The following is an 18,132-nucleotide window of genomic DNA, read 5'->3' as shown; positions in this document are numbered from 1 at the left end:
TCCCCAGGTTGATCCCAGCCTCATTTTCCAAAAATTGCTCAAAATTATCATTGTGCATTAACACAGGAAAGTCTTTCTTTCAGCTTATCAGGCTTTGAGATGCCTCAGATTGAGATGCAAACCCAGCTCCTGTCCCTTTGTTGTGCTCAGACTTTCCCCCTTTCCCTGACCCCATCTCTTTAGCAAGCAACAGCTCATTGGGAGCCAGCCAGGCCAGGGGCTTTTCCACAGCTTGTTCCAGGCAGAGGGAAGGAGAAAAATAAAGAAAAAGGAGGACAAAAGGGAGGCTGTCCTGGAAAGCGCAGCCTGGCAACCTCCAGACAATGAAACACAAAGCACTCAGACAGCTCCTTGCAAGTGGGGGCTCACAGGGCTGGGGGGGAGTAGCTCTTTTTATACATCTCAGCACAGCCTCATCCCCAGTGTGGGCTGCTTTCCTCCACAAAATCCATAGCTGTGTGCTTGCATAGGAAATTGCTGAACAACTGCCTAAAAACATACAGGTGGGAAAGAAAGGGCATTTCTGCCTTACAGACCAGCTCAGGTGGGCTGGCTTAAAAATTACATATATAGATATACACACACACATACATGTGTGTATATATATATATACATGCATACACACACATATATATATGCATATAGATATAGATAGATAGATAGATAGATAGACAGATAGATAGATGTGTGTGTGTGTGTGTCTGGTCCAAAACCAGGCCTGTAAATATATATTTATATACCACCAAACCTTTCAAACTCCAAAATTAACTGAGCAGAATTGATTTTTTTCCTAAAATTGTGTGGGTTTTAACCAGTTCACACAATCACCAGTCATATTTTCCCCTTGCTCACAAGGCAGGGGATTGGCTGCTTTGCAGGAGTAGAAATCATCTCCTAAGGAGACCCCAGCTGAGGCTCATTAGGGTCATTAAAGCTCATTAGGGCCCTCAGGTGCTCACTGGTCACACCTGGGGCCTCTTGACCCACACAGCCCCAGGAAATCTCTCTGTTCAGGGATTTTGGAGACCTTTGAGTGCCACCAGTACAATCATGTGGGAGCTGCTCATCCCCCTTCAGTTTTTCTCTTCGAGGGAAGGATTGATGGAGCTTGTTGGTAGAGTCAGGGCTTTCCCTGCCACTGCAATGGCAAAAAGGGAGGTGGCAAGGCAGGAGAAGGTGCTGGGGATGGGGTGGGGGGACTTTTGGAGCTGAAGGTCATTTGGAAGAGGAGGAAATTGGGGTTTGCAGGCTGTGATGCAGCAGCCCCTGTGGCTTCCATCCAGGCGAGTGCAGCCTGGCCACCCTTTGCCAAAGTCCAGCCTGATGTCACAGCTCGGGGTGGTGAGGTCCCTGTGTGCCTCTCTGGCCTGGGCACGCTGACCTGGGCACTCTGAGTGCCCCTGCTCTGCCCTGCCCTGCTCTGCCCGTGGGTTTCAGAGCTGCCACACCAGGCCCTGCAGCCAGGATCCCCCCTGGTGGCCCAGCAGCCAGGGCCCTTCACTGGACAGAAGTGGGAGCTCACACTGGAGTGGTACACGAGGGGCTGGGGGAGCACCCAGCATTCCAGCAGCACTGACTTTAGAACCATCCATCTGAACACCCACAGGTGTCCAAAGTTCCATGAGGCACCTTTCCAAGAGCATGGCAACCCCAGATGGATTTGAGAAGAATGCTTCACAAAGCTTTTACCTCCCTCTGGCTTCTTCTGCTTTATTCTTTTTCACAGAATCTCTCAGTGACAGAAGGAAGAAGCAGGTTTGGAGAAAGAAAAACCAGTTTTTCTCCCAGTTTTTCACATCCCAACCCTGGAAAGTCTTGGCAGCCAGACCTAAACAACCAACTTGCCAAAGTTCAGCTCCACTTTGAGGCCTCTTTATCAGCAGGTTTTTTTCACAGGCTATTTCTGTTTGCCTTTCCTCTCCAGGTATTTTGTTGAGCTGCAGCCAGCAAACATTCTGGGACCTCACCTTCAGGGCTCAGACCCTCCACAACCACCTCACCCTGAAATATTTCCTTTTCCCCCATGCTGGATAAACAGCTAAGGCTTCCTGTGCTCAGCAGGAAGTTTTCATGCTCTGAGAAGTGTGCTTTGCTCTCACTGCACTGCAGAGCACAGATCCCCCAGAGCCACAACATGGTTTGTGTTGGAAGGAACCTTAAAAATCACCCAATTCCAACCCCCTGCCATGGGCAGCGACAATTTCCACAATCTCAGGGTGCTCCAAGCCCTGTCCAGCCTGGACTTGGACACTTGCAGGGATCCAGGGGCAGCCACAGCTGCTCTGGGCCATGGGCTTCTCTGCCCTTCCCAGGGGGTTGAGAGAAAATGCTCTTTAAGGTCCCTTCTACCTCAAACCATTCTATGAGTCTAGGAAAGCTAAATGAAAATACTGAAGAGAATTATATTATTCAAATTAAATATGGGGCATTTGTCCATAAAGACCACAAAAGACCAAGTGAAGACACCACAAATGGGAAAGCTATAACTGGAATTTTCCCAGATTTCTCTCAGCTGGATCTGCTTTCATTTTCTGATTACAGTAGAGGCCCAAAAGCCCAGTGGTGATGCAGAGCTGGGAGACTTGCCCTTGAAAATGCCAACACACCAAAGTCCTGGGGTTCTGATCCCACTGCAATGTGCAGATCACTTCCACAATGACACATGGAGTGCCCCCCTCTTCCACCCCCCCATTCTTTTTAGCAAAAAGCCTTCCCAGGACCCTGATCTGCATCAGCAGCCCTTACTGTGGTGTCTTTAGAAAACAATTAAACTCAGCAATCAGAGGGTTCATGCACTAATAAAAATGCTGTATGGTCAGTGGGCCAAGCGGTTTAGAGATGGATTTCCCAAGCCTTTCCCATTTCTGTCTGGGGGTAGCAGTGCTCCCCGTCCCCTCCAGCCTGGCCCTTTAAGTAACTTGAGCCTCCAGGCTGCAAATCCCAGTCTCCAGCTAAAAGGATGGAAAAGCTGTTTCCCCCTTCCCCCTTCTGGGGCTTTTCTGTTGAAAGGAACTGTTTTCTATCCTGTGATGGGAAGAGACAGATCTCCAAAAGACAGAGCAGCTTTCTGAGCATCCCCCTCCCGTATCAGGACAAACTGACAATTCCTCCTCCCCTCAATGCTTCTGGCTGCTCTTTTTCTCCCAGCTTTCCTCCCCTCCCGCCGGCCTTTGGCGAGCCCCAGCTGATTTCCAAACCCTCCGCGGCTGCTGGGGGTTGGTACAAAGGTTTAATTATTTCCCTCTCCTTGGGTGAGGCGGGGACAGGAGCAGGTCGGGCCCCATCGCCCGGCACTGCTGATCTTGGCACTTTTGCTGTGCGGTTCCTCTCTCCCGGCCCCCTCCCTTCCCTGCTCCTGCCCTCTGGATGGGCCCTGGAGCCCAGCATGGACCCACAGGCACTGTGGGGATGCTTGTGCCTGCTTTGCTTTTCCCTCCTGAGAGCAGCAAAAGGTAAGAGAGGCTTTGGGCTGGTTTGGGACCAGGGACTCGATGGGGTCCGGATGCCCGGAGAGGTGAGATGCTCATCCCAGCATTTATCCTCCCAGGCTGCAGCCAAGCAGGGAACAGACTCTGGCAAACTGCACACAGTGTGAGCATCTCCTGAGACTGGAAAATTTTGGGGATTTTGGAAGTCCTTTCCATAATGGAAATGGGGAAAATCAGAGAGCTGGAGCTTTTTAAACTGCACAGAGTGCAGAACTGTGAAAACTCCTCAGTCTGTCTCACAGAGGAAAGCCCCAGGGACTGAGCTGGATTTCCATTGATTCATTTGTTGTTAAAAGCAGAAAAGCAGTAAAACATTTCAGAAGTCCAGCAAGTGCATCAAATTTGCCAGAGAATTTCAAGTGACTTCAGAAAACAGATCTGACTGCTTTTGTCATGGCAAAGGCAACCACCCCCCCTTCAATCACACTTGTATATGAGCAAGAGAAGGGACTTCAAATAAATCTAGAAAAAAAAGATTAAAGCAGGGATTTTTGAACTAATGCTGTCCCACCAACTTCATTTTGCCTTAGCACGGAGACAGTGATTTAATTAGGAGTTAGAAGTTCCAAATGGAAAACTCCTAAGATGAAGAATTCTGCTTCTTTTCTCCCCTAAAAGTGTTGATTGTACCCCAGTTAATGCCCAGAGCTGAAAAGGCACTGGAGATATCCCCCCTGTCCATGGGCATGCTCAGGAAACCTCCCTTCAGGATTAAAGTGTGTTTCTTGGGCATTTCTACAAGTGCCCAGGCAGAGCTGCTGCTCCAGCCATCCTTTCTGAGGCAGGGCTGGAAACACAAGCAGGAATCAGCTGTCAGCCTGGAGATCACCCAAATATCCAAACCACAGGCACAAATATTTGCCCAGGAAAACCTTTCCATCAGCTAGCCTGCCCTCCCAGGGGGTGCAGTGACCCAGGTCATCAGCACTGCGAGTCCAGGTGCCCTCTGGGGTGGAGGTGATCCATTGTCACCATCGAGTCAGGAACAGCTGTGGAAGTGACACAACTCCATACTGACCAGAAGACCAAACACTTACTTTATTACAGTCTCGTGATATTTATAACCAACATAATTCATCCAGAACCTGATTGGTTTTTAATAACACATGTCACCCAATAGGTTAATTAAGGAACTGCTATTGTAGGGGTTTCTCTGATGTGGGTGTAATTAGTATTGACTCTAGGATGTAGAAGGTTAAACTACTGTTTTATGTTTTTATACTATATTATTATTATAATTTTAAGAAACTCGTAACTTTCTTTAGTTTGTTTGATACAGCTTTGACCTTTTGGCTAACTAATTAAAACACTATTACTCTTTGGTAAATAAATCTCTATAACACATTCTATATATGTTTAGTAACAGGTGTAGCAGGTGGAGATAAGAATTGTTTCAATTCTGTCTCTGAGCTTTTTCTCAGCCTTCCCCAGGGATAAATGCCTGGGAAAGCCTGTGCCTGCTCTCTGTGGCCATAGAGCTGCTGCCACAAGGGACCACCATTCTAAACAGCTCATGAAAAACAACTGCTCAAAACACCAGCTGCAAAACCTTAAGATAAGAATTGTTTTGATTCCTCTCTCTGAGCTTCTCACAGCTTTTCCCAGGACGATGCCTGGGGAATGATCCCTTGCTCTCTCAGCATCCACAATCCATGACTATAGTAGGAGTCCTAGTAAAATCTATGTATTGTATAAGTGCCCTTGCCCCAATCCTAGTTGTTCTGCAGCTGTGATGTCCTTAATGGGCGGCAGCTGTGGCGGCCTGAGTGCTGGGACTCCAGAAATATAACAACAAGAAGACGTGATAGAAGACAGCACAGCCAAGAGCTGTAAAGGAAACATGGCCTTTGAGTCGAGGAGCTGTGACAACCAGGAGCTGTGAGAATGTGGCCTTTGAGCAAGGAGCTGTGTGTGTTGTACATGGCCTTTGAGTCATGGGGAAATGTATGTATTGTACTTTAATATCTGTATTGTATTTGAATATCTGTAAGTAAAAGGAAAGGGGGAAATACAGTAGCAGTCCTAGTAAAATCTATGTATTGTATAAGTGGCCTTGCCCCAGTCCTAGTTGTTCTGCAGCTGAGATGTCCTTAATTGGGCGGCAGCTGTGGCTAATGAAGATCACTGGGATAAAAGGGGGTGGGTTGGCCAGTCACGGAGAGCCTTGGAGGAGCCCTGATGAAGAAGCAATGCTGTTGTGAAGAGCTGCCCCCAAGAACTATCACCCAGAAGGTATGGGACTTTAGAGTTACGGTAACAACAACAAGATAACAACACATGACTGCTTCCCTCCAACACTTCCATCTTTCCCCAGGGAATCTGCTGCCTTCTTTCCATCCCAGGAGCCTGTATCAGTACCAGTACTCCCTGGCTGTGCAGCTGCAGCACACCTCCACACCATCCCCGTGGGGAGCCCGGCTGCAGGCTGAGGCACTGATCTGTCTGCAGCAGCTCTGGAGGGACCCAGGCGGGGAGGAGCTGCTCCAGCTGCAGGTGGGTACAGGGGTTACAGCCATCCCAGCTAGGAATTCCTGCTGGGAACACCCCAGGAGCTGCAGGTGTGTACAGGGGTGTACAGCCATCCCAGCCAGGTGTTCCTGTACAGGGGTGTACAGCCATCCCAGCCAGGGGTTCCTGTACAGGGGTGCTACAGCCATCCCAGCCAGGGGTTCCTGTACAGGGGTGTACAGCCATCCCAGCCAGGTGTTCCTGTACGGGGGTGTACAGCCATCCCAGCCAGGGGTTCCTGCTGGAAACACCCCAGGAGCTGAAACCCTGTTGGTTTTTCTGGGTCTGGATTGAAGGCACTTGAGAGAGTAGCTCATGTTCAGACTCAGGTGTTTATTATTTCTTACCAGTAAAACAGTCTCACTGCTGTGAGTTTGGCTACGGTGGTCACCAATTGTTGTGGTGTTGTGGGTCACCAGGATGAGGTGAGAGATGAGAATCTGACTCCAAGTTCTTAGAAGACTGATATTGCACCTCTTTGTCCCTCTCTCTTTGTTCCGCTTCTTCTCTCACGCCTTCCTTCTTTAACATCCTCATACACTATACTAAAGAAAGAGAGAAAGGAGACATCAGGAGGCTTGACAAGAATGAATAATAAAACTCATGGCAGACTCAGAGAGTCCAACACAGCTGGCTGGGATTGGTCATTAAGTAAAAACAATTCATATGGAACCAATCCAAGATGCACCTGTTGGTCAGCAACCTCCAGACCACATTCCAAGCAATCAGATAATTATTGTTTACATTTCTTTTCTGAGGCTTCTCAGCCTCTCAGGAGAAAAATCCTGAAGGGATTTTTCAGAAAATATCACAGTGACAGGCAGCTTTTCATTAGAAGGCACCAAATGGCCAACAATCTCTTGTTCCAAGGGCTTTTAAGACTAAACTATCAAATTAAGAACTGACACCTGGATTATTTTCCCTTTTAACCCAATAGCTGATCCCAAAGAGCTGCAATGGGGACTTTTCCACCCAGTTACAAAATGCCACCCAAACCCATGGAGAAGGAGGAAGAAGCACCATGAAGAAGAAACCCAGGATGACACCCTGTGCCCCCCATCTTGCTTCCATCCACAGCACACTAAAAATCCCAAAACCTCAATTTCTCACCAAGTGATACACCTACACTGTTCTCTATAATCTGTTGCACACTTTTGTGGGTTCCAGTCTATTCTGGAGTGTAGGAAACTTTCTCCATGAATGAGGGTCAAAGTCAGGGCTGCCCTGGGGGTCAGGGCACCCCAGAGCACACAGAGAAATATTCCCACTGCTCTGGGTTTCCACACAACCCCTTCTGTTTCTAGCCCATGACAGCTGAAAAATGACCTCTCTGACCAAATTCACTGCCTGCAGGGGAAATGCACACCAGCCTCAGAGCAGACACTTGGTCACTGCTTTCTGCATCTTCTGCTGTTGTAGATCCATGACCTGAAGGCCCAACACCAGCCAGAGGAGCAGAGGAGCCAGGACAGCAGCGGAGGCTCCCCTGTAGAGATTGCTCTGAGCCCAGAGGCACAGGCAGAGCTCCAGCAGCCAGTGTTCATCTCCTGGAGCAGTGGCAAGGTCAGCTGGACACCTCCTGGGCATGTTCATGCCCTCTGCAAAGCATTCCTGTCCTCATCCTAGATTTTCTGGGCTATGAGGCCCATGGGAGCTCCTGCTCCACCTCTGATTTCAGAGCAGAAGGAAATGGCCAATGTTGGACCCTACAAGGAGTCCTGTGCTCCAGAAGGACTCAGCTGGAGCTGCAGAATCCCATGTTAAAGCTCTTCAGCCCTAACCATGGGATATAAGCTCCTTTCTGGCCTTCTCCTCTGAGGCTGTGGAACCCCAGGGTGGGAAGGAAAGGGAAATTTTGTGTTCCTGCATTCACAGACCTCAAGCTATTGAGGGATAAGGGCCTCCTTGAGAAAATTCCTCAGGGGTCTGCAGGGTGTTCTCAGGTTCCCTTTTGTCAGGGAAGGCAGCAGGGAGCCTGCAGGGACCCCAGAGATGTCCCCTCAGCCAGGCACCCCCTCCTGCCCTCCCAGGTCAAAGCTTTCTACGGGAATGAAGCAGAAAACATCCTGATCTCCAACCTGAAACGAGGCATCACCAGTCTGTTCCAGCTTCAGCCCCATGCCGGCACCACAGTGGAGGTAGGTCCAGAGCTGGGACCAAAACCCAGAGATGCACCAGGAGAGCTGGCCCTGGAGCCCAGCCAGCCCACGAGCTTCAGCAGAGGGGGCAAAATCCAGGATAAATAACATTGGGTCTGCTACTCCAACCAGGGTCTGAGCAAGGATGACTCTTGGAAAGGCAGAAGAGTTAAAATAAAATAATCCAATTTTCAGCAATTGGCACCCCTTACAAAATCACAGCCTTTCCCTGAACGGTAGGAACAGCAGAGAAAAAACTCCACAAGCATTCCTGCCAACAGGATTTGCTTTGCCAGCAGCCAGCTGGAATGACCTGTGAACAACATGAAATAACCTCAGAAGCCCAAATGCAGTCACAGGGGTGCTTAATTAAATCTTAATTTAGAGCCTGAATTTACAAAGATGGACTTGGAGCTGTCCAACCACCCTCTGATTTGTCCCACATTCTGGATTTTAGCTGCTGTTCTTTTTGCTGGGTTGGCCTTTGTGTCTGTCCTCTCCACAGAGTGTTTAACTCTCGTGGTCACTCCTGTTTGTTTTCAGGAAGATGCCTCTGGAAGCTGCCAGGTCTCCTACACCGTGTCCAACCATTCCATCACCAAGACCAAAGATCTCCTCAGCTGCTCGAAGCCAAAGTCTGGATTCACCTCCATGAACAAAGCAAGTCCATTGCTCTCGCTGTGGGGGGCTCAGCAGGGCCACCCCTAAAATCCTTTGGCAGGTGGGCTTGGATTTCCATTCCCAGCTGGCTTCAGCCTTCTGCAGCAGCTTGGGATGGGACTCTTAGACCCATCCCCAAAGTGGGATGCACCAGCATCCCTCAGGAGGGTCTCGAGATGGGAAGGAGCAGCAAAGGTGCTCTGGGTCACCCCATCCCCACTCTTGTTATCAGTTCTGAGCTGTCAGCTGATCTTGCTTGGGAAGCTGCAGATGCAGGGATGGTTTCTGGGTCTCGTTGCATGGGGGATTATTTTGACAGGATTCTGTTTTGCTGAAAGCAGTAGCCTGTGCTCGACCCTGACATAAACAGAGGAAATCCTGTGGGTCTTGATGCAGTCATACCCGCCATAACCAAAATTTAAGGGGTTTTTTGAAAATATACAAATTCTACTGAATTCAGTATAAAAATGGACATTCCCATGGAGATCCCAGGGGCCCTGGCAGGGGTCTCAAGACCTCCTTGTTGTGCAAGTACCTGTGGTGTCACCCCTCTCTCTGCCTGCATCAGCCATGGCTGGGAGCATCCCCTTGCTGCTCCTCATCTGGAGGTGCCTTCTCCCATACCTGGGAAGAAGGTGGGCTCTTATGGATTTTCCTTTCCTACATTTTGCAAGTGAAGTAGGTGACTTGGTGGGCTGGAAAGTTCTTTTCCTGCTAATGTAAAGAGAGAAATCTCCTGGGGAGAGGCCAAGGGGAACAAAAGGTTGCTTTTTTCCTCATTGCCTTTCCTTTCCCAAGATTTTTGGAGTGGAGTGGCAGCCCTCCAGCAGAAGCCAGTATGTGGTGAGGGACAGCCTGCTGCAGTCAGTCCTGGCAGAGGAAAGCCACGTGGTGGCTCCAGCCCTGAGATCCCGCTCTGGCATCAAAATCAGCTCAAGGTGAGGGATGATCCCAACCCCTGGCCATGGAGGGTGGAAACCACAAAACTTCCCACTGACTGTTTCTGCCTTCACAGGCAGCAGCTCCAGCTGGTGTCTCCTGCAGTGCCTGGGCTGGCAGAGGTGTCTGGACAGAGCTTTGAGGATGTGCTGGCTGGCACGGGGGCACGGCCCCAGCCCCTGGGCACGGCCAGCCTGCCCTTCAGGAGGGTCTGCACCCACTGCCCGTCGGTCAGTGATGCTGCTGAGCCCCAAAACTCCCCCTCAGGCTGGGCACTCGTGGGGTTTGGGGTTAAACCCCAGTGGTGCTTTTGGAGGGGCTGCTTTGGTGCAAATGTTACCCTGTGATAACATGGTGAAAGAGGCTAAATCCCCCCTAACAAACCTCACCTTTGCAGCTGAGAGCCTTCCTGAAGGCTTTGGACAGGCAGAGAGTCAGAACAGACACCTCGAGGGTGGCGACAGCCTGGCAGTTCCAGAGGTTCATCCAGATGCTGCGCAGTGCCAAGAAGAGGGATGTGCTGCAGCTGCTGAGGAGAGCCCCCGAGGAGGCACGGTGAGAGCCCCTGGAGCTGTGGCTCCAAAATTCCGAGCGCTGGGCAAGACAGACGGGGATGGTTGGTGCTGCTCCATGGCAGCTTCTCCATGCTCCTCCATCCTGGCTAGTGGCAGTGTTCTCTGGCTTCTCCCAATGCCTGTCCTGTCCAAGCACTGCAGGGGTTTTGTGGGCTGTGCCTCTGCTGATTTCCCTCCTCCTGCTCCAGCCCCTTCCTGGTGGAGGCAGCGGTGGCCACACAGTCGGTGGCTTCCTTGGCAGCGCTCTCAGAGTTCCTGGATTTCAGCCAGGAGCCCAAATCCCTCCTGGAGAAGTTTCTCTACGCAGCAGCTTTCTCTCCCCGGCCTTCAGGAGAGCTTCTCCAGCTCGTCCTGGTGAGTATGGACATCTCCCTCTCTTCCCCATCCTGGGATGGATCCATACACACCATGGAACAAGGGAAACCTTTCTGTAGAAATTGATTTTCCTGCTCATGGGATTGTTTCATGTGCATTTAGTGGGATGGGAGTAGATGATTTCCAGAGCAAAAGAATCCAGCAGCAGATGCTTTGTATCAGTGCATTAAAGATAATAAAATCTCAATTTAGAGCCTGAGCATTTTATCCAATTAAATCATGCATGGCCTCCTTCAAGGCAGGTAAGAACTAGTTTTCCCCCACTGTGGGAATCCACAAAATCAGAGGGTTTTGGGGAAGCTGCAAAAGGCAGGCCCCAGAGACAGCAGAACTGTGATTAGAGCTAAGCAGCAACCATGAGAATGGTCAGCAGAAAAACTATTGAAAAAGTAGAAAAGGAAGGACAAATAGAACAATGGTCTGTGTATTAACACTTGTCTAGAATAACTCCCTAAGCTACAGAAAAGTTTATCTAGTGAGACATTAGGAAGGATCAAGTTTAATAATGGAGCTCTGTGCGTTGTGTTTTAAGGCTTACAAGCAGGTATTGTATTTGAAATAAGCAAGCATTGTGTTAACCAAAGGTACCTGTGCTTATAGTGGTTGGATGGAACTATTGTCAATGTGCTTTTGCTTTTTGTGATTGGTCAAGAAGCTTATAAGTAAGTTGTAACATTAAGTTTTTTGGCCTGCTGCCTGGGATGTGAGCTGGTGGCCTCTTCCCATTGTCATAACCATGTAATGAGACTGATGCTGGAAAACAAAACAGCTCAAGGCACATTTCACAGCAGCCCTGTCCTGTTTGTGATTTGTACACAGCCCCCAGCCAGTGACACCTGACTTGCTTGAGATAACAGGTAAAGCAAACTCCTTCTCTTTTTTTCCTTTTATTTTTCTCCCTAATTTCTTTTTTTCCTGCTTCCTGTTACCCCTTTCCTGATGCCCAGGACAAGCTGGATGGGAGGCAGCTGGCACCTGAGATCTGGGAGACAGGAGTAGTTGCTGTGGGCTCTCTGGTGGGCAAGCTGTGCCAGCAGAAGCTCTGTGGGCTGCAGGTGGGTCCTCTGCAGTCCCTCACACTTGGCTTTTTGGGACACCCCCCAATTCCAGGGTGCCCAGGATATCTCCTGTCCCTCACTCTCCTCTCCTCCTGCAAATCCCAAGCAGGTGGTGGAGCGTGGGGTGGAAACCATCCTTGGGGGGCTCAGAGGTGCCCAGGAGGAGCCCAGGGTGGTCATTTCCCTGCTGGCCCTGGGCAATGCAAGGCTCCCTGAGACCATCCCCACCCTCCTGGAGCACGCTGAGGGCGGTCCCACGGCTGTCACCACCGCGGCCACCTCTGCCCTGCAGCGATTCCCCGCTCCCCACATCTCCAGCAAGGTAGGAGAGCAGGTTGTGTGAGGCTTGCTGCTCCCCTCCCCACTCAAAGCCAAGCTGCTGGGGTGCCCTTCACTTTTAATTACCCCTTCCCATCAGGTGAAGCAAGTGATGAGGAGGATTTTCCACCAGAAGAGGAAGAGTTATGACAAAACCTGTCGCCTGGCAGCTGCAGAAATCCTCCTGGATAACCACCCCCTGCCCATGGATGTCATCAACATCCTGCTGGCCACCACCGAGATGGAGACAGAGGTGGCCACGTTCCTGCTGCTGAAGGTGCAGAACAGCCTGCGTGACCACCACCACCTGGCAAGGTGGGGCTTGAGGGCACAGGGACATTTTCCCTCTGCTCTGCATCCCCTTTTTCTCCTCCTCCTCCTCAATCCAGCTCTGGGGTTTGGACCAATATATCTTTAAACTGTGCTGACATCACTTCATGGGGGCTGCCTGGATATCCCTGGAGTAACCAAAGTGATGCAGATGTCACACAGCCAGGCAGAACCTGATTTTGTCATCCTGCCCCATGGCAGCAGGACCCAGGCTTGTGGGTTCAGCAGAGTCCTTGGAGGCTGAAGCTCTGGCTCCCAGGGCAGTGCACAATTTGTGCCTGCAATAATCTTCCTGTCTGCACAGAACAAACCAAGCACTCACATTTTTCAGAGCTAAGCAAAAGCTGCACAAAAATATCTGCCTGGTTTATCCTAATAAGCCAGAGGAAAAGGAAACTCCAGGGTAGCCCATGTCTAATGCTTTCATTTTTTTACTCACAATTTTCTGGGCAGTCAGTGACCATGAGAAACACTTTGGCAAATTATATTTCCTTCTGTGGTGACCACTGACCCCTTGCCTTCCCTCCCTCCCAGTGCTGACACATCCTTTCCCTCTCTTTTCCAGGAAGATACTGAAAGACATCATGGCAGACCCACGGATCAACAATTACAACTTCTTCTCCAAAGTTGGCATCTCCTCCTCTTTCTCAGGACCTCTGGCAGGTGACAGTACAAGGGACACCTTGGTCCCCTCAGAGGGTTAAAGGAGGGGTTGGTGGGAAAAGGCAGCTCCAGAGGAGGATCCAGGTCTGTAGAATGCCCCAAAATCTCAGGGAGGTTTCTGAGAACGTCCCCCAGTACCAGAGATATGAACATGCCCTTCTCTAACACAAACTTTTGCCAAATCTTGCTGGTTTGAAAGAGGGACTTCAGCTGGAAATGAAACCAACAGCAGGTTGCTGGTGGGAGTTTCCATGCTTTCCCTGACAAGTTCCTTTGGTATTTTTAATAGGATCTCCAGAGAGGAGGATTCTTGCACTGAGATTTAAAAGAAAGAATCAAATTTCAGAGACTGCAAAAAGCAGCACTTGCTAAATATCTGCTGAATTCTTCACCCCTCATTTCTGCCCCTCTTCAAATTAACTCAGTCTGGCCTTGCAGAGGGTCAGTGAAGGTGGAATAGCCAGGGAGAAAAAAAAAAAAAAAACAACCTTGCAATGCTGAATCATTTGAGTGTTGCAAGAATGAAAGGAGAAGATGCAGAGTGGTGCCACAGGTTTGGGTTGGAGGGGACCTTAAAGATCATCCTGTTAGCACCCCTTCCACCAGACACCCAGGGGTGCTCATGGGCATCTCTCTGCCCTTCAGTCACCCAGGACCTGACCTCCACTTTTGGGCTGGACCTGCTGTTTTTGGAGGGTGGATTCCTGAGGAAGAGCGTCTCCGACTTCTCCCTGCTCAGCCACGGCCAGCGGCTCCGTGCAGCTCAGGTGCCACTGAGAGAGGGGCTGGGGGCTGCAGGGGGGTGACAGCACAACCCAGGGGTGCCACTGCTGTCCCTGTGTCCCTTCTTCACCTCCTCGTGGTGCTTCACCTCTGCGCTCAGCACGTCCTGTGTCAGAAAAAGGCAAATTCCCAAATCACCGGTGTGAAACCAGACTCCTGCTCTGGAGAGGGGAGCCCCCTGCTCCCCAAAAACCAGAGGATGGAACACTGGTACCTCAGGGTGCTCAGGGAAGGTTTGGATGCCTCAGTGGCACCTCAGAGTGCTCAGGGATGGCTTGGATGTCACACAGGTACCTTGGAGTGCTCGGGGATGGCTTGGATGTCACACTGGCACCTCAGGGTGCTCAGGGATGATTTGGATGCCTCAGGGTGCTCAGGGATGGCTTGGATGCCTCAGTGGCACCTCAGGGATGGCTTGGATGCCTCACCCAAGTCACTCCATCACTGATGTCCTGTTCCTGTCCACTTCTGTCTTCCAGGTGACCTTTGAAGCACAAGGGATGGAGTCGATGATGGGAGAAAACCTCTCGGAAGGAGAGGAGGAGCCAGAGCTCATGGCTGGGATGGCAGCCACCTTCTTTGACGTCCAGCTGCGGCCAATTGTCTTCTTCCAGGGATACACAGACCTGATGGGCAAGGTCCTGCTGACCAGTGCAGAGCCCACCAGTGTGGTCAGGGGGAACCTCCTGCTGATGGACCATCACCAGGTACTGGCTGGGGAGGAAGCAGTGGCCTGTCTGCACATCCCAACTGAGCCTGTGGATGTTGCACACCACAGACACAGATCTGAGAGTGAGGTGGCACTGCCAGATGTGTCTTGGGGTTGGTAAAGCAGTGGGATGGCTTGCTCTGCCATGGGAGACCCGTGGCTGAGGTGCAGGGTTGGGATGGACATTCCCAGCAGCCACAAGGCCCTGCTGGTGCCAGCACTCATCCAGGAGCAGGGCCTGGCCACAGGGAGCTCTGCCTTTTCCATCTTCCAGGTCATTCCTCTGCAGTCTGGCCTCCAAGTGACCGTCAGACTCCAGGGTGGGCTGGGGCTGGACATCTCAGCTGACATGGACATGAGCATTTGGGAGCAGGAGCTGAAAACCAGCGTCAATGCCAGGTCAGCCTGGCTCTGGGAATGGGAATACCTGGGGGGCAAGGGTGGATTTCCACTGCTCCCTGCTCTTCTCCTGGTGGGTCCAGCCTTTCCTGGTGCTTACACAGACATTTTCCATGGCCAGACCTCTAACTGAGGTGTTCATGGAGTTGTTTGGTGCCCAGCTCAGGCCATTGCTCTGTGACCAGACTCTTCGTGCTTCTGTCTCCCAGGGGAAGCCTTGCCATGGATTTCCAGGCAGAACTGGATTCCCCTTTGCTCCAAGCCAGCCTGAGGAGCCAGACAGAGGTGGAGACCTCCATCCACTTTGACACCAAGCTGAGGTTTTCCAGCAGCCCCGTGCTCATGTGCCTGCAGCTGAGAGAGGAGCAGGTCCCATACAGGTAGCACCAGATCCTGCAGAAACATCCTGGTGGGCTTGAGAGAAAGGAGGGAAGAGGAGAGGATTAATGGTTGCACTTATTGGGTGGGAATTGATAGGGATGAGGGAAGGGCACCACAAGTTCCTGATATGGGTGGAAGCATCATCTGTGATGGTGTTCACAGGGGTCTGAGGATGAGGGAAGAGACGAGGATCTCACTCCATGTTTCAGAAGGCTTGATTTATTATTTTATGATATACATTACATTAAAACTATACTAAAAGAGTAGAAGCAAGGATTTTATCAGAAGGCTAGCTAAGCTAAGAACAGAAAAAGACAGAATGATAACAAAGGCAGCTGTCTGGGACTCTCTGTCTGAGCCAGCTGACTGTGATTGGCCATTAATTACAAACATCCAATATGGGCCAATCACAGATCCACCTGTTGCATTCCACAGCAGCAGATAATCAATGTTTACATTTTGTTCCTGAGGCCTCTCATTTTCTCAGGAGGAGAAGTCCTAAGGAAATGATTTTTCATGAAAAGATATCTGCGACAATCATCCATAAGTGTTGCTCTGATTTTTTAAGATTCTCTAAGCCTTCTGATGTTGACGTTCTTGTAGCAAACTTTCTCACACACTTTCTGTAAATAACTGATTTTTTTGCATTCTTTTATAGAAGAGGACAAATTTGATAGACTGTTGGTTTGTCCAATGTCATTGGAGAGGTGGCACTGTCACCCTCCAATCCACTGTCACTTTTAGAAATCTATAAATGTTGGAGTCAGAAAATAAATTTCCCTTTTCCTCACCTTGAGAGCAGCGGTGTGTGCGCTCGTGTTGTTCCGTGTCCTATAGTGACACATGAGACCATCAGGAGACGGTGGCTGGGAGGAGAAGGGTGAGATCCACCACCCCCACCAGAGGCTCCTGCCCGTGCTGCTGTCCCTCTGTCCCACAGGGAAGTGCTCTCAGTGTCCCAGTCTGCCGGGAGCCGGAGCAGCACCGCTCGGAGGGGCCGGCGCGGCGCCGTGCCCGGGAGGGAATTTGCCCTGCACCAAACCAACTCCGGGGTCTGCAACCTCCTGCTGGCTGCAGAAAAGGAATAGGGAGCCAGAGCACCTTGAGATTCTCCTCCACAACCACCTTTGAATGAGGAGAATGCTGCAATAAGGGCACCAGAAGGATGATGAGGAAGGACAAGAGGAGCTGCTGAAGAACAGACACACCCCGTGCCCCCAAACCTGCCCTCACACCCCAAAGGCTGAGATTTCCCTCTCCTGGACTCCTACCTTTCTTGGGGCAGGGCCTTGCTGGAAGCCAAGCTTTTCCTCATGAAAAACAGCCTTGTTTTGCAAGTGCATGAGTTCCTGAGAGCCCAAGAAACCCTCCTGGAGGACTGCACCCCAAAATGCTGAGTTTTCTCCCAGTTTACCAAAGCTGTCAGGAGGGGACACATCTGCAGCCAGCTGGAAGTCCCCATTGGAGGGAATAAATGACCTTCCTTGCCCAAGCTGAGTTGTTGTCATCCACCACCACCCAACACCTCCAGGATCAGAGGGCTGGTGAGGAAAAGCAGAATTTCTCCATTCCTTCCTGATAATAATGTGCCTTGGAAGTCTTTTTAGCCCTTTTTTTGTCGTGTGTGTGCTACAAAACAAGCTTTTTAGGAAAGAAAAGAGGAATATGGAGTATACATTCTTTTGTTAATTATGAGCCTGAAATGTTAGCACTGAGTCTCCTGGTTCAGGGGAGGAGACTTGCCTGGTTTTCCATCTGGAGACACCAATTACAAGCGCTTTGGTTATGTACAGAAATAAATGCTCTGTATTTTCATATTGTCTCTGTTTGACTCGTAACTGTCCTGCACACATGGAAGGGCAGAAGGAGGAGGCACTTCCAGAAAGAACCTGCTTTCTAGCTCTGCATTTAGGGTGCTCCCTTTCCTCTTCCTCCTCCTCTAGAGACTGACAAAGGCGGATTTGTCATCCAGCTGATATTTACCCCAAATCAGCTGAACTCCTAGTCCCAAAGGATACCTGTCCTGCTGGAGGGACCAGGTCCTGTAGCTGGGATTGGAGTTGGGAATGTGTTTCCAGACCCTTTGCAAGGGGGGAGGACATCTGAATACAGATTTCACCCGTTTGCATTGCTACTGGCAGCTTTGCTGTCCTGCCGAATCCTGATGTTTTCCAAGCCCTCCCAAGGATTTTATTTTTCCCCCAGTCCCGGTTAGATGCTCAAACACAATGAAGGACCATGGGCCTTTTGGTGAAGTCACCCATTTCCTTGGCAATGGCTCCAAACCCTCCCAGAAGGGACCTCTCAGCCCCAGGTCCCCAGTAAAGGTGACACTGTGCCCGCAGAGCTGGAATGGAGTCCCCTCAGTTTGGATGGGCAGAAAGGGACCAGGATGTGAATTTATTTTACCCAGCCTGTTCCAGTGCTTGCCAGCCCTCTCCGTGAAGGAATTTTCCCTCATTTCCAGCCTCCCCTGGCCCAGCCTGAGGCCCTTTCCCCTTGTCCTGTCCCTGTTCCCTGGCAGCACAGCCCGACCCCCCCTGGCTGTCCCCTCCTGGCAGGGAGTTGTGCAGAGCCACAAGGGCCCCCTGAGCCTCCTTTGCTCCAGGTTCAGCCCCTTGCCAGCTCCCTCAGCCTCCCAAGGAGTCCCTCCATCCAGCAGCGAGGGACAGGGACAATCGGGCGGGGTTGCCAGGTGTGACTGCTGGTGAGGATCCCCAGGGCAGCCTCTGTCCATCCATTTCCCAGGGATGTCGCAGCGCTCCTGTGGCCCCTCCAGGAGCCGCGTTCCGTGCGGAGCTGCAGAGC

General features: G+C 50.8%; 1 protein-coding gene across 1 annotated transcript; it reads left to right on the top strand.

Moving 5' to 3' along the window:
• The first annotated feature begins 3,385 nt into the window (after positions 1-3,385).
• LOC131561532 (microsomal triglyceride transfer protein-like) lies at positions 3,386-16,423 on the top strand. The gene is made up of 18 exons (XM_058810852.1): positions 3,386-3,452; positions 5,803-5,981; positions 7,416-7,559; positions 8,027-8,134; positions 8,678-8,794; positions 9,593-9,732; positions 9,810-9,963; positions 10,131-10,288; positions 10,497-10,662; positions 11,631-11,738; positions 11,851-12,063; positions 12,160-12,374; positions 12,955-13,052; positions 13,698-13,819; positions 14,315-14,542; positions 14,819-14,943; positions 15,153-15,323; positions 16,265-16,423. Exons 1-18 carry the CDS (start codon positions 3,386-3,388, stop codon positions 16,410-16,412), a joined length of 2,661 nt encoding a protein of 886 aa, XP_058666835.1. The 3' UTR covers positions 16,413-16,423.
• The last annotated feature ends 1,709 nt before the right edge of the window (positions 16,424-18,132 follow it).

Source organism: Ammospiza caudacuta, chromosome 9 (genome assembly GCF_027887145.1).
Source record: "Ammospiza caudacuta isolate bAmmCau1 chromosome 9, bAmmCau1.pri, whole genome shotgun sequence".
Taxonomy (NCBI): Eukaryota; Metazoa; Chordata; class Aves; order Passeriformes; family Passerellidae; genus Ammospiza; species Ammospiza caudacuta.
Note: the sequence above shows the minus strand (reverse complement) of the source record. Positions and strands in the feature narration are given on the sequence as shown.

Excerpts from the sequence above, each read along its gene's own strand:
- LOC131561532 (XM_058810852.1), top strand. The coding sequence starts at position 3,386 with ATGGACCCACAGGCACTGTGGGGATGCTTGTGCCTGCTTTGCTTTTCC. Across the intron at positions 9,964-10,130 it reads TCTGCACCCACTGCCCGTCG|CTGAGAGCCTTCCTGAAGGC; the intron begins GTCAGTGATGCT and ends TCACCTTTGCAG. Across the intron at positions 14,944-15,152 it reads AAAACCAGCGTCAATGCCAG|GGGAAGCCTTGCCATGGATT; the intron begins GTCAGCCTGGCT and ends TCTGTCTCCCAG.